The sequence below is a fragment of the Dufourea novaeangliae genome, unplaced genomic scaffold (genome assembly GCF_001272555.1).
Source record: "Dufourea novaeangliae isolate 0120121106 unplaced genomic scaffold, ASM127255v1 scaffold8, whole genome shotgun sequence".
In the NCBI taxonomy this organism is placed as follows: domain Eukaryota; kingdom Metazoa; phylum Arthropoda; class Insecta; order Hymenoptera; family Halictidae; genus Dufourea; species Dufourea novaeangliae.
In genome coordinates, this window is record NW_015373923.1 from 163,129 (window position 1) to 181,587 (window position 18,459).

The following is an 18,459-nucleotide window of genomic DNA, read 5'->3' on the forward strand; positions in this document are numbered from 1 at the left end:
CGACGAAACGACGCGACCATGAAGTGAAACCGGAAGAAAAGAAATGGCAGAAGGAGAGAAACACAAGGAGGGTAGCCCCCAAGAAGACGAAGATTAATGGCCCGTGAACGGGAAAAATTTATGGGTGATGAAATTAATAGAAGAGAATTCTCCACACGGTATAAGCTGCTCGGGTGGATCCTATGGCCGATTAATTAACAGCGTCAAGAAGTACATGGTGTTCTGTATTACCAGAAAGTTCCTCTAATGACAGTAAAACGATATAGTATTGTACAATGTTACGAAATGTTCAATCTACATATTTCTTTTATTTTAAGTTATTGTCTTACGTATAAATGAATTCGTCTTGGCCCACCCATTCATTTGACATTAAAAAACATAACATTCCATTTCCAAAAAACTGACTACTCTTCTATTTTTTTGAAACACTCACTTTTTACGAGAAAAACGCAGATGCAACGTTTACATTTCACTTGAAAAATCTGAAGTCACGTTTGTTATAGAATGCCAAGGCTTCCTACGACTTCAGCAGCAACGATCCCTATCCGTATCCAAGATACACGGACGACTGGTTTAACAGGTGAGGCGAGAAGGGTTGAGAAAACGCGTAGGGAATAATATAATTGCCAGGGAAACTGTAACCGAGAGAGGGATGGTTGCTCATTGCGATTCCGTAATTAATGATCACTGGGTAGCAATTAACGTTAGCCTCGGTCGGATGGTTATCGAGAGAAGAAGATTGTTGGAGAAGCTTCTCGTTACAATTGAACGTTGTTTTCCTACGGTGATTGGAGAGTAACAGGGGGAAGGGTCTAAAAACTCGACCGAAGCGTAGATAATATTATTCGATGGGGGTGGTGGCGAGACCCGACGGAAACTTTTTATCCGATAATGAGAAATCGACTTTCCACTTTAGTCCGGGGAAGAACGCAGTCTACCGAATGGACTCGTTCGAAGGGAGTTAGTTCACTTGGCCGCAGAGATTTTCGCGGACGTCTCGAAGCCATCGAGACTATATAACACGAGAAATAAATGTGCAGAGAATTCTGCCCCGTTACGTAAACATCTTTCGAAAAAGCAACGGAGCTTACGTAAGCTTCAGCGGCAATTTCCGCGGGTCCGTGCGGCTGACAAACGTTTCCCGTGTCGGAACAAACCGGCGCGAATAGCCTGTCGAACGTCTCCGTTTCTCGGTCTTCCGTCAATTTCCTTTGGTTCAGTTCCTTTTCAAGCCACCGTTTCGATTCACCCCCATACCGCACTGTCGAGAATATGTCCCATCGACGAGGGAGAGACAGATGCGCTTATGCACGATCGGTTCTTTTTCAACGGGGTGGCGAGTGAAACGAAATTTTTAATATCTACGTTTGCTCTTCTATGGCAGAATATTCCAACGGGGGAAAATTGATATTCCCTCTGCCCTCCCTCATTGACAAGTCCAATCATTGTTCTTTGTATTGAAATAAATTGCAGACTTGATCGTCCTGGGAACATTTTATCGGTGGCCCACGGAGCTTCAAAGAATTCCATCCCCTTAACGTCCGCTGGACCCGATCGCGATTATGATTCGATTCCTTTGCCCGTAAAACGTCGCCGGCAAACGAGTTTAAGGAGAGGAAAACGAACGGGCGAAATTGATTAAAACGCATTCTGCTACGGTCGTTTACGGGGAATCCGTTAATCCGCAATATTGCACGGGACGACCTCGGGTCGCGCTTAATCGCCTTATTTACTTTAGCCCACGAGCCGTGGAAAAGAAAAGTTTCCCCGTGGACGTGTTAGTTCCGTCGCGAAGGTACCCTACACGCTCTCTACTATGGGTTTGGCCGATTGTTGGGCGGTTTACGAGATTCGTTTTTCGATTTTATAGGTCCAATCGGAACGCGGTAATAAACCAAAGTGAGAGGGAGAGAGAGAGGGAGCATAACCGTTTGATGTGGATAATGAAAGAAACTTGGAGGGGTTGCGATAAAAGAAACGGGACAATAAAACGTGTTTGACGGGGCCCCGATCCTCGTGGAATTATCGACGAGTTTCGATACGGCGGCCATAAGTATTAGGAAACCTGCTGTATTTGTACAAAAAGTGATATTTGTTACAGATTGAAAATTTTTAATATAAAATACTAAATAAAGTAACATTGCTTGACAGTTCTTCGATCAATTTTTAACGTTTTTTTCACAATTACTCCACACAGAGTATGTATCCGAATACTTACGGCAGTGTACATTTCGCGTGATTCGTCGTTTTCGAAAGCGAACGCATCAGGGGCGTGTCACGATTTCCTTCACAATCGACACAGGCGAATAACGAGATTTTCCGCGCGGCCGCTGGTTAATTATAAACAGCGAAAGGTCGGAGGACGATCGTTCGTTATATTTGCATTCAATTTGTATTTAACCAACGCTATATTATGCGTCGAACGTGCATCGAAGAATACGCGTCAAGGGTGGTGGGTCCGTTTGTAATTAATCGCGTCCAGCGCCTGCGTGTGTAATTACTGTTTAATCGCGGCTGATTAATCCCCTCGACGCAAGGACATGTCTCTCTTTTCGGTGGCGGGTAATATAATCCGGTGATTGTGACTCGTCGGTTCGACCAGCGTGTGACATATCGTCACGCTCGTCCCGCCGAGGCCTTCGATTACATGGAAATTAGGGTTGTCGTGTCGAAACGACAACCCTGTGTCCTTTGGTCGCTCATTGTCGATCAGTGGCAGTGAAACGCAACGCAAATTGATTCGCGAGGAGACGAACGAGCTTCCATGACACTCTTTTCCGACGAAACACGGTTCCAGGTGTCACGCTCTCCACTCGTTCTGGTCGAAAATCGCGCGATAAAATCATGTTTCAACACACCAATTAGCAGCGGTTTGTCGAAACGATGGCACCGGATGTCGTGCTCGAGAATCGCAGCTCTTTGTGATCTCGTAATGATCCACTGGCGGAGATACAGAGTGAGTGAACAAGAACTACTATCTAAAATAATTCGTTACCTATTGCGTGTATCAGAAAACGTTTTAGAAACGAAATTACGTAGCATTTTAACGGTTGCATCGGATGGATACAATTTCATTGTTTTGAGATGTCAAGGTTACCTTGAGTTTTTTCTATGCATCTTTTTTTTAACACAACGTTGTTGCCGGTGGAGGGACGAATTCAACGACCTATAGAACGATGGTATTAAACAAATATGCATTGACCTTCAACAAATTCCAGAAGGTCACCTTGATGTCTAAAAAAAATTATACAACGAAATAAAATTGTATCCATCCGATGCGTCCTCTAAGATGCTACATAACTCATTGAAACGTTTTCTGATACAAGCAATTGGTAACGACGAGTTATTTTAAATAGTAGGTCCTATTGACTCACCCTGTATGTATCTAATGTATCTGTAATTGACATTAACATGTGTAATTAACATTATTTCTCCTGACCAGCCACGGCACCAGATGCGCCGGAGAAGTAGCCGCAGCCCGTGACAATGGAGTCTGCGGTGTCGGGGTCGCGTACGACTCGAAAGTCGCCGGTATCCGTATGCTGGACCAGCCGTACATGACCGATCTGATCGAGGCGAACAGCATGGGACACGAACCCGATCTCATAGACATTTATAGCGCCTCATGGGGACCGACGGACGACGGGAAGACCGTCGACGGACCGCGGAACGCGACGATGAGGGCGATCGTGCGCGGCGTTAACGAGGTGCGTATCGGTGTCACGTTTTTCTTTCCCCTCACGCCCCACCCTACGTTTTCCTGGCTGCCTGGATCTTCTTTCCGACCTTCGTGTTCTCGCAGCCCGTTGCTAAGGGTAGAGATTAACCCTGCTATGACCGCCTTGAAACGTTACTGCGCTGATGGCTTAGGGATAATTTACGGATAAACCGGTACCGTTAAGGTATCGATACATTTACTTATATCTTGTATCACAAAAAAGTATGGATACTTACTTGTATCGAAGGGAAATGAATACAATCTTCTTTCTAATTACTATAATACGTTTTAACCAGAGAAGTCGAGCAGAATTTTATTCGAATAATATACATATAGTGTAAAGCAGCAGCGTCTAAGAGCATTATCCTGGGCTTTAAACAGTTAATGAGATTAAATAGACTGTTTGCTAAATGTCGACTCAATCAGGAAGAAATATTATTGTGTTATTAAAATTGCAATTTTTTTAAAATCTTTCATTCGGTATTCGAAACTCTGTATTCGGATAATGAATGTGCCCGTCCCTGATTTTAACGAAGATATATGTATACTTTATTAATAAACATTTATCAATGAAGTAATATAACTGGACAACCACTTTCCCAGTATCGAAACGAAAGTATCGATTACTTACTTATATTTATTTGGATCGGTTTATCCGCAAGTCGGGAATACGTCGTCGAAATACGACGGAGTAGAGCATCCACGTTTCCAAGCGATTTATATTCGATCCTCGAGAACCGTGTCAGAATCGCGCACGTGCCGCACGAATGAGAACGCGGAAGGATCCATGGACGCAAGGAAGATCCCCGAGCGACACGCATTGTCCGGCATGTAGGTATATATCCCCGGTTTTATTTTATGTTTTCACGGGGCGTGAGAGAAACGTGCGCCCCGACCTTTACGCGGCGGTAACGCGACCTGATTTCTCGCGAGAGAGAGAACTTTCTCGACGGGTTTTTTTCATGAAAACTATGGAACTTAAGCTTGCGCCGTTGATAAACGAGTCGGAGCTAGTGACTTACGTTACTGTCTGTTTATCGTTATTGGGTGTACGTGCCAATGTTAACAATTATATCAAACCTTTAACGCCCAGACCCTCAAATCGTTATTTCAAAATTATGAGACTGATATATGTATATCTTGTATCTTGTTATTTTGAAGTCGAAAATATGGATGTTGAACAGACCTATTTTCTTCAGTTTTTGTCTTGTTTAAAGTTTTGTCAAACTACGGATCCTTCAACCATTTACCGGTGCACTCACTCTTGTTGTTGTTGTAGCTTTGGCGAGGAATGTTTCATCCGATTCAGTAAGCATATTTCATACCGTTTATCGATCGGTAATAATGCTGTCGAATTTCTGCGACCAGGGAATAGAGTCCCCTCCCGTTCGTCAAACTTTGTTCAGTTTCCATTCCCAAGTCACGTACTCGAATAGCTTCGATTAGATGGAATGTTCGGGGCACAATTCAACCGAATAAGCATTTCTCACGTATGGCTCAAATCCTGGAGGTTTCTCGTACGTTTTCCCAGAATTTCTGTTCCTTTGGTCGGAAATGTCGCAGAATTTCCTCCCGTTATCCTTATAACTTCCCACTTGATCGGCGCCCGGAGTCCGCCTTGCCGTTTATATTTTTCATGTTACTATCTCCTCGTACTCCTTTTTGTCGCTTCCCAGATGTCGGTGACAGATTCGTTATCTGTTGATCGATACGATTCATTGCCACCTACAATGTCCATCCGTTTCACTGTGCAGCATCCGGAAGGGGGCGGGGGGTGTGTCGTATTCTTCTACCGTAGGATGAAAAAGCTCGAAGAGTAATAAAGGTAACCCCAGACCTAGCTTCGTTGCTAAATCGTACGGAAACGACACCGCGGGTCGGTAATTAACGTCGTAATTGCGCTGGCGAATTTCTGGCCGTCGCCGCGCAGTCGCCGTCACGTCACCGGAAGTCGTTTCACCCTGGCACTCAAGTCGAGTGTAAACAAAGCACCCTTCGGAGTCTATATCGATCCCTTCCAAGTTCCTTCCGAGGCCCGTTCCGACCACCCTCGATCGAGTCCCTCCACTTAGGGGAACCTTTCCGGTTTCGGACAACGTTTCACCGTCTTCGAAAGCATTCGGACCGTGTTTCGGGAATACTTCCGGATGTCTCCTGCAGAGATTAAAATTATCGTTCGATAAAAATCGAAGTAACGTTGTATTTCTTCGGCGAATTTTGTTAGGAAATTTCCAGAGAAAATCGAAACGTCGAAAGTACACGGTGACACACGCGTTTTCATCGGGGAAATGGATTTCACCGTGTTGGTCGTGATTCGAATTCCCTCGTTGAACGTATCTGACAGCGTTCCGATTTTCGGAATTTCCACGGGAGATCGAAGGGTAACCAATAATTGCCTCGAATCAAATCAGAGCACTCTTCGCTCTAAACGAAAACGTCGATAATTTATCGGAGAGAGACGATGCGACGGGCTGGAGCGTGGCAGACCTAATTATCGAGAGAGTTAATTAGATATCGGAGAGCAGCGGCGAGAGAGGTCGTGGACGTTTATTGCCACAGTTTTTGTCGCTGGTGTAGTCGTAATGCTTGTTGCTCGAGCGACAGACGTGTACGACTAAACAACGAAGGGGTGGTTAATTTAATTTTACACGCGGTTTCCACGATCCGCCTAGGCAAAAGGTGTCATACGATATAGGTGTTCCGTTACTTCGAATTACCGGATTGTTCCCTTCGGCGCCTAATTAGTGTTCAGCCATTAACGGCACCTAATCGTATATGCATACCCCCTCTGTGTCTCTCTCTGGACTTCATCGTTTCCCTTTTGCTTATCGCTCGATACCTGTTGTGAAACCAGGAATACCTTAGGTCGCGTCCCAAAATGTCTCTATTAAATTTTTACAATCCTTGGAAAGCTTCCATCCCCTCCGATGTATACACTTGCACGTTTATCGATAACCGTCAATACGAGAAAGCTCTTTCAGTGATGTTCCGTGTCCACGAAACGACGTCACCACATACGAAATCTTCCTTAACAACCGATCGTTACGTACACACTTCGATTTAACGACGGGAATAAAAACCGATAACGTGATGGGAATAAACTCCGAAACACGGGGGTCGGATGGTTGAGTCGCGGTTTATAACAATAGGCTGCCATTTCTTGGCACTACGGCGTGTCAATTATGTCAAGCATTTTCACGACGAAAGGAGCCAAAGCCTTGGTATGTCGGTAAAAATTTGCATCGTGAGATTGTTGCGACAATTAATAGGCCTAGATCCGGCCACTATAATCTTGTCTTTTCACTAGCCAAGTAATTATGTCCCCACGGAGATTAAAACTGTGTTAATAAAAAAAAATACATTTCTGGCACTGATTCTCGTGTAGAAAGGGAAGATTATTGTTGAATGTTCAACCATAAGAGTGTGGAGATGCCTCCTTCGTGGAGACCATTTTTGTGAACTCTGCGGTTTATGGTGTTATAGGGACGACGGGGGCTGGGAAACATATACGTGTGGGCGTCGGGGGACGGAGGCGAGGAGGACGATTGTAACTGCGACGGGTACGCGGCCAGCATGTGGACCGTCAGCATCAACAGCGCTATCAACGACGGCCAGAACGCGCATTACGACGAAAGCTGTTCCAGCACCCTGGCCTCGACGTTCAGTAACGGCGACAAGGATCCCAACATCGGGGTGGTGAGTAGCGCGTTAATCTTCGTTCTTCTCCTTACGAGAATTTTCGAGTGCGGTTTCAAGAGATTCCTCACCCCCGTAGCTTCCAGCCGACCCGGTTAGATGGAATATCACGACGAGCTTAATGAATCTGAAACGTTGAAACTTTCTATCCACCGGCCACGGCACGGCTTTCAGAAGCTTTTCGAAACTTTCAAGATATACCTGAGGGTTATAAGTTCTTATGATTCTGAAGGATTCCGAGACATTACGGATTTGTTAAAGCGCCTCCGAGTATTCAAGACTTAAGTTAATGAAACTAAGTACACGATTGTTTGGCAAATGTCGACTCATTATTTATTTTATTATAAAAATTGCAATTTCTACGTTTGAACGATTAAAAATCACGGAGCACATTTTTTTGTCTTTCATTTGTTATTCGAAACTCTTTATCCGGATAATCAATTTGTTCATCTTTGGTCTAGCCACCTTTGTTTCGTTCGAGAAAGAGAACGTATAAAGGAAACTGAATACTTTCGTAAAATTTTCTAAACACGATATATGTATAGATCACCTAGTGGCCCGGTGTTCCGAACGCTGGAATATTTGCTCTTGCGTTGTTATCCGAGAATACCAGATGCGGAGGATAAATTCCAGCCTCGTCGAGCAAGTATGCGAGGCGGTAGGAGACGGGTTAAAATAAATTAACTCCCACGAAGTACGACCGTGGAATCTCGCTGCGCAACGAGAATGTGCGATTCGAATAAAAACGCGGTGAAATTCCTGTGTTGGAATCACGCGGTTGCCCTGTGAATGTGAAATCCAATTTTCGGGGAGAAAGTTCGACTTTCTTCCTTTTCTCCTCTTATAATTCACGGTAGAAACAACGACTTCTAATTACTGCGAATACGTTCGAGAGAGTCCGTTCAGTGGTCGGGTCTAATACAAACCAGCTTCTCGATTACGCGAAGCGAGAATTCTCTGGGAAACTTCGATTCGAGAAAATTGAAGGGAGGGTGGAAGCGGAGTGGTACGAAGGGGAGTGGTATGAATTATTGAAAACTTTCGAATGATCCGCCTACGCACGGCTCGTTGATTTACTTTAGAAGGTAGGACACGCGCAGGCGCACTGGGTATCGTGTTCCCGCTGTAAATTATTAATAACGAACGGTAATTGTAAGGAGCGTTCTCCGTTCGCGAGGAAGATGCACGACTGCGTGGGCGTCGATGTTGTCAGCCTGGAACAAGGACCATCGATTGTTTTACAACGAGACGACGGGTATCAACGTGGTATTAAAAAAAAAGATCGATTGACCTTGAAAAAATTCAAAATGCTATATAAATTCATTAAAACGTTTATACATTTACTTTTTTTCTGAGTGTAGTCTCTGGTACCGCGGGAAATGAAGAGACCCTCGACTCCGTTTCATAGATAAAGATTCAAGTTCGCCTCGTACTGGTTAGGGTAGCAGAAAGAACGGAATCCATTTGCGTTTCTTTCGGTACAATCAAGGCGTTCGGAGACGTGCGTCATTTACTCGAACTTCTGTAGATCACGCTTAATTACTTGGCTCGCCACTTGCGTCGGATCCGAAAAGCTCCTGGAGGAATATTATAGGCGGACCAGATAAATACGAGAAGACAAGGATTGCTCAACCATAGCGATCATTTATCACGGAAAATCGGAGCGACATCATTTCGCAAAGAAAAGAAACGCCATTGTTGGTGCTCGTTGAAGATCGCGTTGCTGGGTGGCGGAATGGATTTAATTTCGTATTAATTTTAGGCCAGAGGATTGTCGGCACGAATACTAGGATCCTTAACAATTACCAATCGATACAGACTTTGGTGGTCGTTTTCTGTACCACTAAAGCTTCGATTCCGTTAATTTTTATAATATTAGCATTCAGAATTGTGAATTTGCATAAAATTCCGCAGTCTACTGATAGCATGAGTTTGTTCTACCGGAAGCTAAGTTCGCGATAATACTTGAAATTAACCATTTTCGTGCAATACATCGCAACAAAAGAACCGTCACTCGAAAAGAAACGAGAGCACCCACTTCCAACGTAACTATCGAGGATCGTGAGGTCATTATGGCCATCGCCAGGGATTATCTCTCGCAGAAGCACCGTAGAATGCCCCGTTCGTAACCCACGAAAGCTTACCGGACCCTCGTAAACTTTATACCGTGGCTTTACGGCGGTCGTCGATCGATCTATCCGATATATTATAGAGCTTTGTGTCTCGCGTAGAAAAGAAGGCCGTTGTTGTTGTTGTTGTTTTTCTTTCCACCAGGAATGCGTTTCACGGGGATCGTCTTGCAATAATGTCGCGAAACATCGATCGAACAAATGTCACCGAGACATACACCGTAAATCAACGATGAGTGTTCGAAGACTCCTCGGCACTGACAAGGAACGGTGTTCCCAGGTGTAACGCTGACTTTTTAACGAGGTTCAGCACCGTGCTAGAGCTTGGAATTCTGAAGCCAATGATATTATTGTTTCAGTCGCACGAGGCCATTATTTTATGAATTATTTAATGTTCAGTGCCGAGGAGCCTTCGAACACTCATCGATGATTTACTGTTCATAGTGCAGTGTTCGATCCGAGGAAAACGACTACTCAATATTCCAATGAAATCGCTTGCCAAGAATGAAGCATACATTTGTCCGGAAAGCGGATTTCACCGACAATATTCATTTCTTTTATGATAAAGCTACGCGAGATACACTCGATCGATCGTTCACCGACGTGTACAAGAAAGCTTCGTCGGCGTATATCGTTCGTGAAGCGATATAAATACCGACAGAAGGGTTATTTACCTGAACGATTAAAGATATGCACGTATGGGTATATGTACATGTACGCTAGACGATCCGGAAAATGCAAGATCAGCCGGGTCTCCCCTTTCGATAACCTTTTACACACTAAGCTGGTCGTTAACTGCATGTTATCCCGCTTACAACCTTCATCCCCTCCCTCCTGGCGTTGGACCCGTTTCCGGGATAGATTTTCCTCCGGTTCCTGCGGGGCGTCTGCGCCGAATAGTCGAGATTTTATGGACCGACCACGGCCCGCTCGACGAAAATTTCACGCTCGAACGGAGGGGAAAATAAAGGAGAATCTTCGGGGCGGACGAAAGCGCGCATGTGGCGCGGATTTACACGAACCTTCCGTCGAACAAGATTTAATCTCTGATCGTGTGAATACAGCGAAAAGAAAAAAAACGAGATGTATACTTTTGTTATGGTTTATTCGCGTCGGTTCTTTTATATTTTCCTCCTTATTCCCTTGGATCGACGACATTCTGGTTTTTCCTCTTTCAATCGTTGTGTTTGCGTCACCACCAGCGAACGCTGTCGTACGTCCTCTTTCCAGCCGAGTACGTGGAAAATTTATATCGTAGCCAGCGTACGAGGAACGCAAACGCATTACCCCTATCCACTGGGTGTGAACCACGTATGTGTCGCCACGAAATTTCAAGACTTTCTTTGAACTTTACGGAAACTTGTGTTTTAAACAAAAGTTGAACTATATTTAAGTTTGCGTAACTTTCGTAAATCAGAGTTTCTTCATCCGCATTGTTTTTTCGGAGAAATAAATGTCTACCTTTTGCTTTTTAAAAAAAACCATATCACTTTTCAAACATTTTTCATTAGAACGAAGCGTGATAAATCCAACGACTATAAATACGTTATGAAGAAATACAAATAACGTAAAAAAGTCAACAGAAGTTGTACAATGTTGTGGTATATCAAAGCGTTGTTCGCTTTGAAAACACAGAGTGATCGAAGCCTCCTCGGCACTGAACATTAAATATTTCACAAACTAATGGCCATAGAGGATTTACTGTATACTGTAGTGTTTTGTAAAAATTTAGAAAAAAACTGCAGATAAACAATCTCCTTTGTCTACTACAATTTTCTTTAAAGAGTTCAAAGAAATTCCTGAGATTTCGTGGCGATACTTACGCGGACACCCTGTATAGTCGTGTGTGTTCTCTCGTTTCCTTTTTCCATCGCGATAAATTTTCGTTCTCAGGACACCACGGAACCGTCACGTGAAGCCGTGACTATGCGCAACGAACGGTCTCGCGTGGAAACGGCGTTTTCTAAAGAAATCGACGTCGGTGATCGAGCAATTTTTCAAAATGGGCCACTACGGTTCCTCGCGATTACGTGGCCGTTTTTATCGCGGTTTTATCGCGCGACCCGGAAGCGAACTTTTAATGCGAAAACTTTCACCCCCTGTCCGATGCTCGAGCTGGGACACAACGCGTGCGCGGCTACCATTGAGGAAGTTACCACAGCTTCGCAGGCAGGAATGTTTAATCGCCTCTGGGAGGCTTTATAAGCGTTCGATCTGCGCGGTAATCGACCCGATTCGAGATCCGACTTCGACTTCGCGGTGTAAGGATTGATTAACTCTGGGACAGTTTCCCGAACTTCGAATCCAGTTTGAAGATTCATCCACCAACGCCCCAGATACAAGAATGTTACAGGGAATTGTTGCGTTGGGAACGGTGTGTCGTCGGTCGAATGGATTGGCACTGAGAAATCGTGTTCAGTACAGATTTATCGTTTGGTGTATCGAGCTTAATCGTTGGACAGTAATAGTCACGGTTATTTAACCCTTTCGTTCGCACTGTTATTACTACCAAATTCTGAATTACGAAATAAAGTACTATGTAGTTTTTCATATCTGTGAGTATACATATAATAGTTTCTTGTAGTCTTGTATAGAAGATACGGTACAAATTTGAGTGTGCATTTAAGAGCTTATCGGTAAAGTATGATAATATTTGTTCATTGTTAAAAACAAAAAGTTGAACTTGATTACGTAAAACGGGTTTTTCATTGAAAATGCCGATATTCTGTAAGTGGCAGGCACTCCTACAATTTACTTTGAAAATATAAAGAGAATACTGTAGTAAATATTTTCTTGGGGTACAGAATACATTCAAAGCGTGCCACAATGAAACTAAAAAAAAAACTTTTCTGGTTCATATAAGAACTACCCAAGTCTTTATCTTATTATTGTTACGAGGTGGTTCACAAAACCTCTATCTTTGTCGATATAATAGCGAATAGTAGATAAAAAACAGTTCGAATTACTCGGAATGTAAACTATGGAATAGTCAGAAGAAAGAGAATACCGTACGTGGCCGTGCACGGCGAAGCCGAAAGGTCATCCTGAAGTGCAATTACCATTAAAATGCAAAAAAGGAACATTTCTATAATGAGGTACCTCTGGTTACGGGCGACGTGGTAAATTTGAATATACGTTGGGTTAGAATAGCTCGTTCGCAATTAAGCACGAACTACCTTGTTTTTTCTGTTTCTTTCTTGCAGGCCACCACCGATCTGTATGGGAAATGCACGAGGACGCACAGTGGAACGTCAGCTGCCGCGCCGGAAGCCGCAGGGGTGTTCGCTCTGGCCCTCGAAGCTAAGTGAGTTCCATCAAAATCTTTGAACTTTTAATTACTCGCATCGGGTCATTGTAATTTCGAACACGTAATTCTTAGAAGATAAATAAAACTGTTGTGTAAAATTACAAACGACTGGATCGTGCATAAATATCGAACGGTAGAAATTATTCGCGATACCGATGGGTGCAAGGATTATTAAATACTAAGGGTATTCCTTCCGCTGTCACGAACTCGAGGTTCACCGATCCGTGATTCAATGTAACGAAGATATTTACTCGTCGAACCGTGAAAAATCCTCTCCATTAAATATTCGTATAAATGCGTTTCAAGCGGTCTCGTCGAATTTTGCACCGGAATTATTCATGAGCTTGTTTTTCGCCCGACGCGACGGTTTCCACTTGTTTTACTGTTTCGGAACAGATTGAAGCGGTCTTGTTTCCGTGCTGTACGGTGTAAATCGCGGGAATAACAAGATTCGAAAACACAACTGGCGCGAATCGATCCGTTTCTGGCCACCGAGAACGGATTCGCGCATGCTACAATTTGCGAGGAGGCATTCCACGCGCGAATTATAACGTCAAATTAAGCTCCAATATTTCGAGGGACGGGCTCATATTGGCGTGACTCGTTTTGTAAACGACGCATAATCCTCTCTGCTTCCCTTTAATCCTGTCCGTATCGACATGGACCGCTCGATCATCGGTTGAAAACGGGACAGAGAGAGGCATCAGCTGCGCGGAAACGCGGAGCGGGCTTATACATGTATTTCCTCTACCCCTCCCCCACGTTCGTTTAATGTCGAGTGATATTGTAATTTACGAGGCGGAGCGGGATCGTGGGCGAAACGTGTAGCATTTTTCCTAGTAATCGAATTCGACGGTGAACAGCTCTCGCGTTTCGTTATTTTATCTCGGCAGACAATGAGATGGACTATTGGATGTACTACCTACCGGATTTCCAACGGAGTGACGTGCAAAAAATTGATATTCCCGTCTTTATGCTTGCGTACATTTACCATTATATTCGACGTGTCCATGGAAAATGTGCAAGCTGACACGGGGGTTTGTTTTATATACATATTTTTCATCGCGTAACTGAAATTTCCCGACGGTAGACGATATATCGTTGACCTATACTACTGAAAAATTGTTGTTTCACATACAACGCGTTGTAAAATCGTTTCAAAATGTGGGGCTCAGTGGAAAAAGGGCACATGCCACATCTACGTCGATATTCAATTTTCTGCACCATCAACAAGCTCTAACAGAAGCATATTAAAATTCCTTAACATTGAAAGCAAAGAAATTCTTAGTGGAAAAGAGGTCCATGCCATTCTATCTCCTTAGAGACTTTGTAACAACGTACAAGGTTGTACGGCTATTCGGGCGAAATTCTTTTTCAGGCACTTTATCAGGTACAACGGTGTTATTTCGACGTAGATGTGCCATGTGCCCCGTTTCCACTGAGTCCCTGAAATTTTGAAGAGTGTGACCTGTCAGGAATGATTCGTGTCAAAGTATGCAGGAATGGTACCTCGTTGTTCGTACTCGGTGACGATAAACTGGACTTATTCGAGGCTCGTAGCTCCGCGATTGAACGGTTGAGCGTCCCGGTCCCACGGTTGAAATCGCGAAAATTAAGGAACGGAACAGAGGCGCGCTGTGACTGAAAGGTCGTTAATGGGGACTCGTCCTCGGGGCTCTCGGGAGTCTCGTGAAACTCAGTCGCTGAAACGTGACCCAGAAATGGAAATGTACCATTAAAAGGGAGAGCTTTAGACACGGGTCGCTTTTATACATATATGCGTTTCTCGGATGTGTGTCCTATCCGACGACTGATTCAAGTTAATATCGATTCGTGAGTTTTTTTTCCCCTTTCAATCAGTATTACGAACATTTTTATGTATAACGTCTGAGAGAAAACACTTCGACAATTCTGTTTTCATTTACCCACGTTTACTGCAATTATTGAACCTGAAACAAGTTCACTTCGATCTAACGTAGTTTAATCGAACGATCAAACTCATCTCAAGTACTTCAATTTACCTTTGTTCTTAATAGTGCAAAACAGCAGCAGGTATCAAGAGACATCGATGTGAACTACAACTAAACGGGTACATTTCCGACGATTTACGAATGGAATGAAACGAAATAAGGCGTGTCTGACTACGTACGGCCATTTCCACTGTTGCAGTCAACGTGTGAAACAGTTAATGAGATCGAATAATTGCTTGCCAAGTGTCTACAAATACGTTTACATTTTTTTTCTCTTGTATTCTAATAGGAATTATTCCGTAAAATAAATAAATAAAGAATTCCGAATTGTGAATTCCAAAAGAAACGTTTAAATTTCTTAACAGTTCGCAACTGACATGGCGAGACATCCAGCATCTGACAGTGCTCACATCGAAGAGGAACTCCTTGTTCGACGCGAAAGGACGATTCCACTGGACGATGAATGGGGTTGGACTGGAATTCAACTACCTTTTCGGATACGGTGTCTTGGACGCCGGTGCGATGGTTGCCCTGTCGAAGAAATGGAAAACCGTGCCGCCACGGTACCACTGCGAGGCCGGTTCCGTGCTCGAACCAGAGTGAGTTTTCTTTTGCGGCCTTTATCGATCCCAACCATCCATTCCCAGATATGTATATTCCAGCTACGAACCCTGGAAGCGTACCCTCACCTTTTCCGTTTCCTCGTTTCGAAAGTCAAGAAGCATATACAAATTCTGTCTTACTGACTCACCCTGTATACATATGTAGAAAAATTAACCAAATTCAAATGAATTGTTGTTACTGAAATAAATATATCTTTTATCTTTAGTTTGGCATTAAGAAGAGTGCAGAAATAGTAATATCTAAATTATCAATTTAACTTTTACAGAAAGGAGTTCAAATGGAGCAATTTCGGATCACCTAAATCGTATATATTATAGCTGTATCTTACTCTGAGCTGACAAACTTTACGTATAAATTTAAAAATAGTTAATAATTATTTGGTAGATTTTTTGGAAGACGCATTTATTATAATGAACTTTTTATATGGTATCTATGTATAAACTGATCAGGAACTGGTTCCATTACGGTATCGATTTCGGCCACCCCCTTGGTTCTCTCCTGTTACAATGTTCTACGACATTTCTTCGGTTCGACTTGTGTTCCACTCGAAGAAATCACTTCGTTATTGTCTTCACCTGACATTAGAATCCCTGGATGGGATAACAACCGTCCCACCGATAACCTTTACTCGCAATAATACATCCCGTTAGCGTTTCGATCCTTTTACGTCCGAACATCGCGTCGATTGCGATTTCAGGGAGGTGACCAGCGACCGATCGATCCACGTGATATCTGTGAACGCGTCGCGGCGCGGTGATCTCGAGCTGTTCTTGACTTCGCCGATGGGCACCAGGTGCGTCGATCGATCACCTCTGTTCGTTCCGTGACTCGGAACTATCGTAGACGTGATTCTGCGAAAGTTTTTACTCTGTTGTCGGTGTAGATCGGAGGGTAGCGTAGTGACGAAGGATTGATTTCAGGTCCATGATCCTTAGTCGGAGGGTGAACGACGACGATCACAGGGACGGCTTCACGAAATGGCCCTTCATGACCACTCATACTTGGAGCGAGTATCCCCAGGGAACCTGGCTGTTGGAGGTAAATGGGGAAATAGTAGAACTAGGAAGTAGGGGTTTGCCCTGTGATCGAGTGGATCCTGGGGAAAATAAGGATCTACTTGGGTGACATTATTTGGTCGTTCCGTCTAGTCTATCCAGATTCTCGTTTGTTTTTATACATATCTTCAGTGGAGGTAAATTGTACTTGGGAGTTTATTTATGTCTCCCTACCAGTAGTGTATAAAATTATAGTTGTGATATTTGAAAAATCCAAGACTTTGTCTAGGCTATTAAGTTTCTCGGAACTTCTGCCATCACGGACGCTGCTCTCACTACCTGTCCGACAGAAGCGATTATTTTATTCAACGATTCGTCTTTCAGGTGAGCTTCAACGGTCAGACCCCGCAACACGGTTGGTTCCGGGAATGGACACTGATGCTGCACGGAACCAGGGAGCCACCGTACACCGGACTTCCAGCGGCCGATCCGCACTCGAAGCTCGCGATAGTGAAGAAAGCGCACGAGGAACGATCGACCGCGATGTAACGATGGCCGGCTAACACTTGAACGCGACTGCGCTGTCATTACCGATTATTTATATATCCAGCAGCTTTGTGTTCTCGACGGTTCGGCCCTCTGTCAAATTTACGTTCGAAGTTCACGATACAGACGACCGCGTCTCTATGAAAAAAATCCCTGTGATATATGGTTTGCCGTTCAGCTTGTCGTTGTTGGTTTCTTGTTCGTGGAGGATCTAGAAAGATTTTATCGCTAATGGCCGTCGACTCGGCGGACGACACTTTGTTCTTGATGTACCTCTTCGAGGACATCAGGCGACCTAACGACATAATGTTTTTCTTCGGTTCTCCCATGGTCTACCGCCGAGCCGACGTCATTTGTCACGTTTGTCGTTCATTTTCGAACAATCGTCACGAGAACAATACAGTTCATCGACCAGGAGAACTACAGGTCTCGCTTCGATTCGTCGCGACGTGTCGTTCCGTAGACTCGTGAACGGGGTAGAGAAAGTATCCGTTGATCGATGGTAAATCGAAGATTGGCAAGATCGCTGAAACCAAGATCCACCGAATCAGAGAACGCGACACGTCGAACAGTCTTGTCTGGGAACAATAATCTCACTTGCGTATGTCCTCGCAGCTCGAATCCGTTCGTCTCGTACCGATTAACCAAGGGAATTCCGTAGTCGAGATGTTGTAGGCGCGCGCCGAGCTGGGCGATGAACGAACAAAATTTCAAAAAGGAGTCCTCGGTCCACGCGTGTCCACGTTCGAGTAGGAAGTCTCGGAGAGTCGCATTTTCGATGGATAATATCTACTATAGACTTTTAGGTATTCGAGTATACATTATATACACAGATAAGATAAACAAAAGTTTTCAGTGTGTTGCTCAGGTTTGAACGTGGAACCCAGAAGCGAGCAAAGAAGAAAAAACATGTTCGTACACAAGTTTTCCGATTCCTTTCGATATATCATTGCAGATGTTTATACGGACAGGATCACCCGGGAACACGTAATATTTCGTCGGAGAATTTTCAACAGCAGCCGCTAGAAATCTTCGAATGATTTCCGTCTCGAATCAGTCAGGTGTATAAACAGAATCAGGCGTAGTATATATATATATATGTATACACTTCCTACACTTACATATCCACGCGTCACGAATTCTTCGCGGTTACGCACAAATTTGTATTTCTGATAAATAACGATTTTTTACCAAATTTCGTCGACGTCTCTCGATGGCTGCGAGCAAATTATATCAGTAGCAACCCGGGCTCGGAAGGTGACGCACGGTAGGCGTCGTAGGCTCTAGAGAAGCGTGTGTGTACGCACGCGTGGACCGGGCACGATCCAAGACGATATCCAACAGAGCAACAATATTTTCGCCTGAACACAACCGACGATTTTACTTGTTTCTTCGCCGAGGCATTCGGCTCCTGTTCATCCATCGCGATTCTGTGAATGACGGAGGAGGGATCGTTTCCGTGCGTCCATCAGTA

General features: G+C 44.1%; 1 protein-coding gene across 1 annotated transcript in view; it reads left to right on the forward strand.

The window, feature by feature from the left end:
* The window catches only part of LOC107194753 (neuroendocrine convertase 2-like), a 35,441-nt gene extending 18,453 nt beyond the window's left edge, over positions 1–16,988 (forward strand). Inside the window, exons 5-12 of the mRNA XM_015584442.1 lie at positions 504–580; positions 3,443–3,707; positions 7,202–7,414; positions 12,747–12,847; positions 15,186–15,419; positions 16,142–16,237; positions 16,365–16,482; positions 16,824–16,988. Of these exons, the coding sequence (XP_015439928.1) occupies positions 504–580; positions 3,443–3,707; positions 7,202–7,414; positions 12,747–12,847; positions 15,186–15,419; positions 16,142–16,237; positions 16,365–16,482; positions 16,824–16,988 (1,269 nt within the window). The remainder of the gene's footprint in view (positions 1–503; positions 581–3,442; positions 3,708–7,201; positions 7,415–12,746; positions 12,848–15,185; positions 15,420–16,141; positions 16,238–16,364; positions 16,483–16,823) is intronic.
* The last annotated feature ends 1,471 nt before the right edge of the window (positions 16,989–18,459 follow it).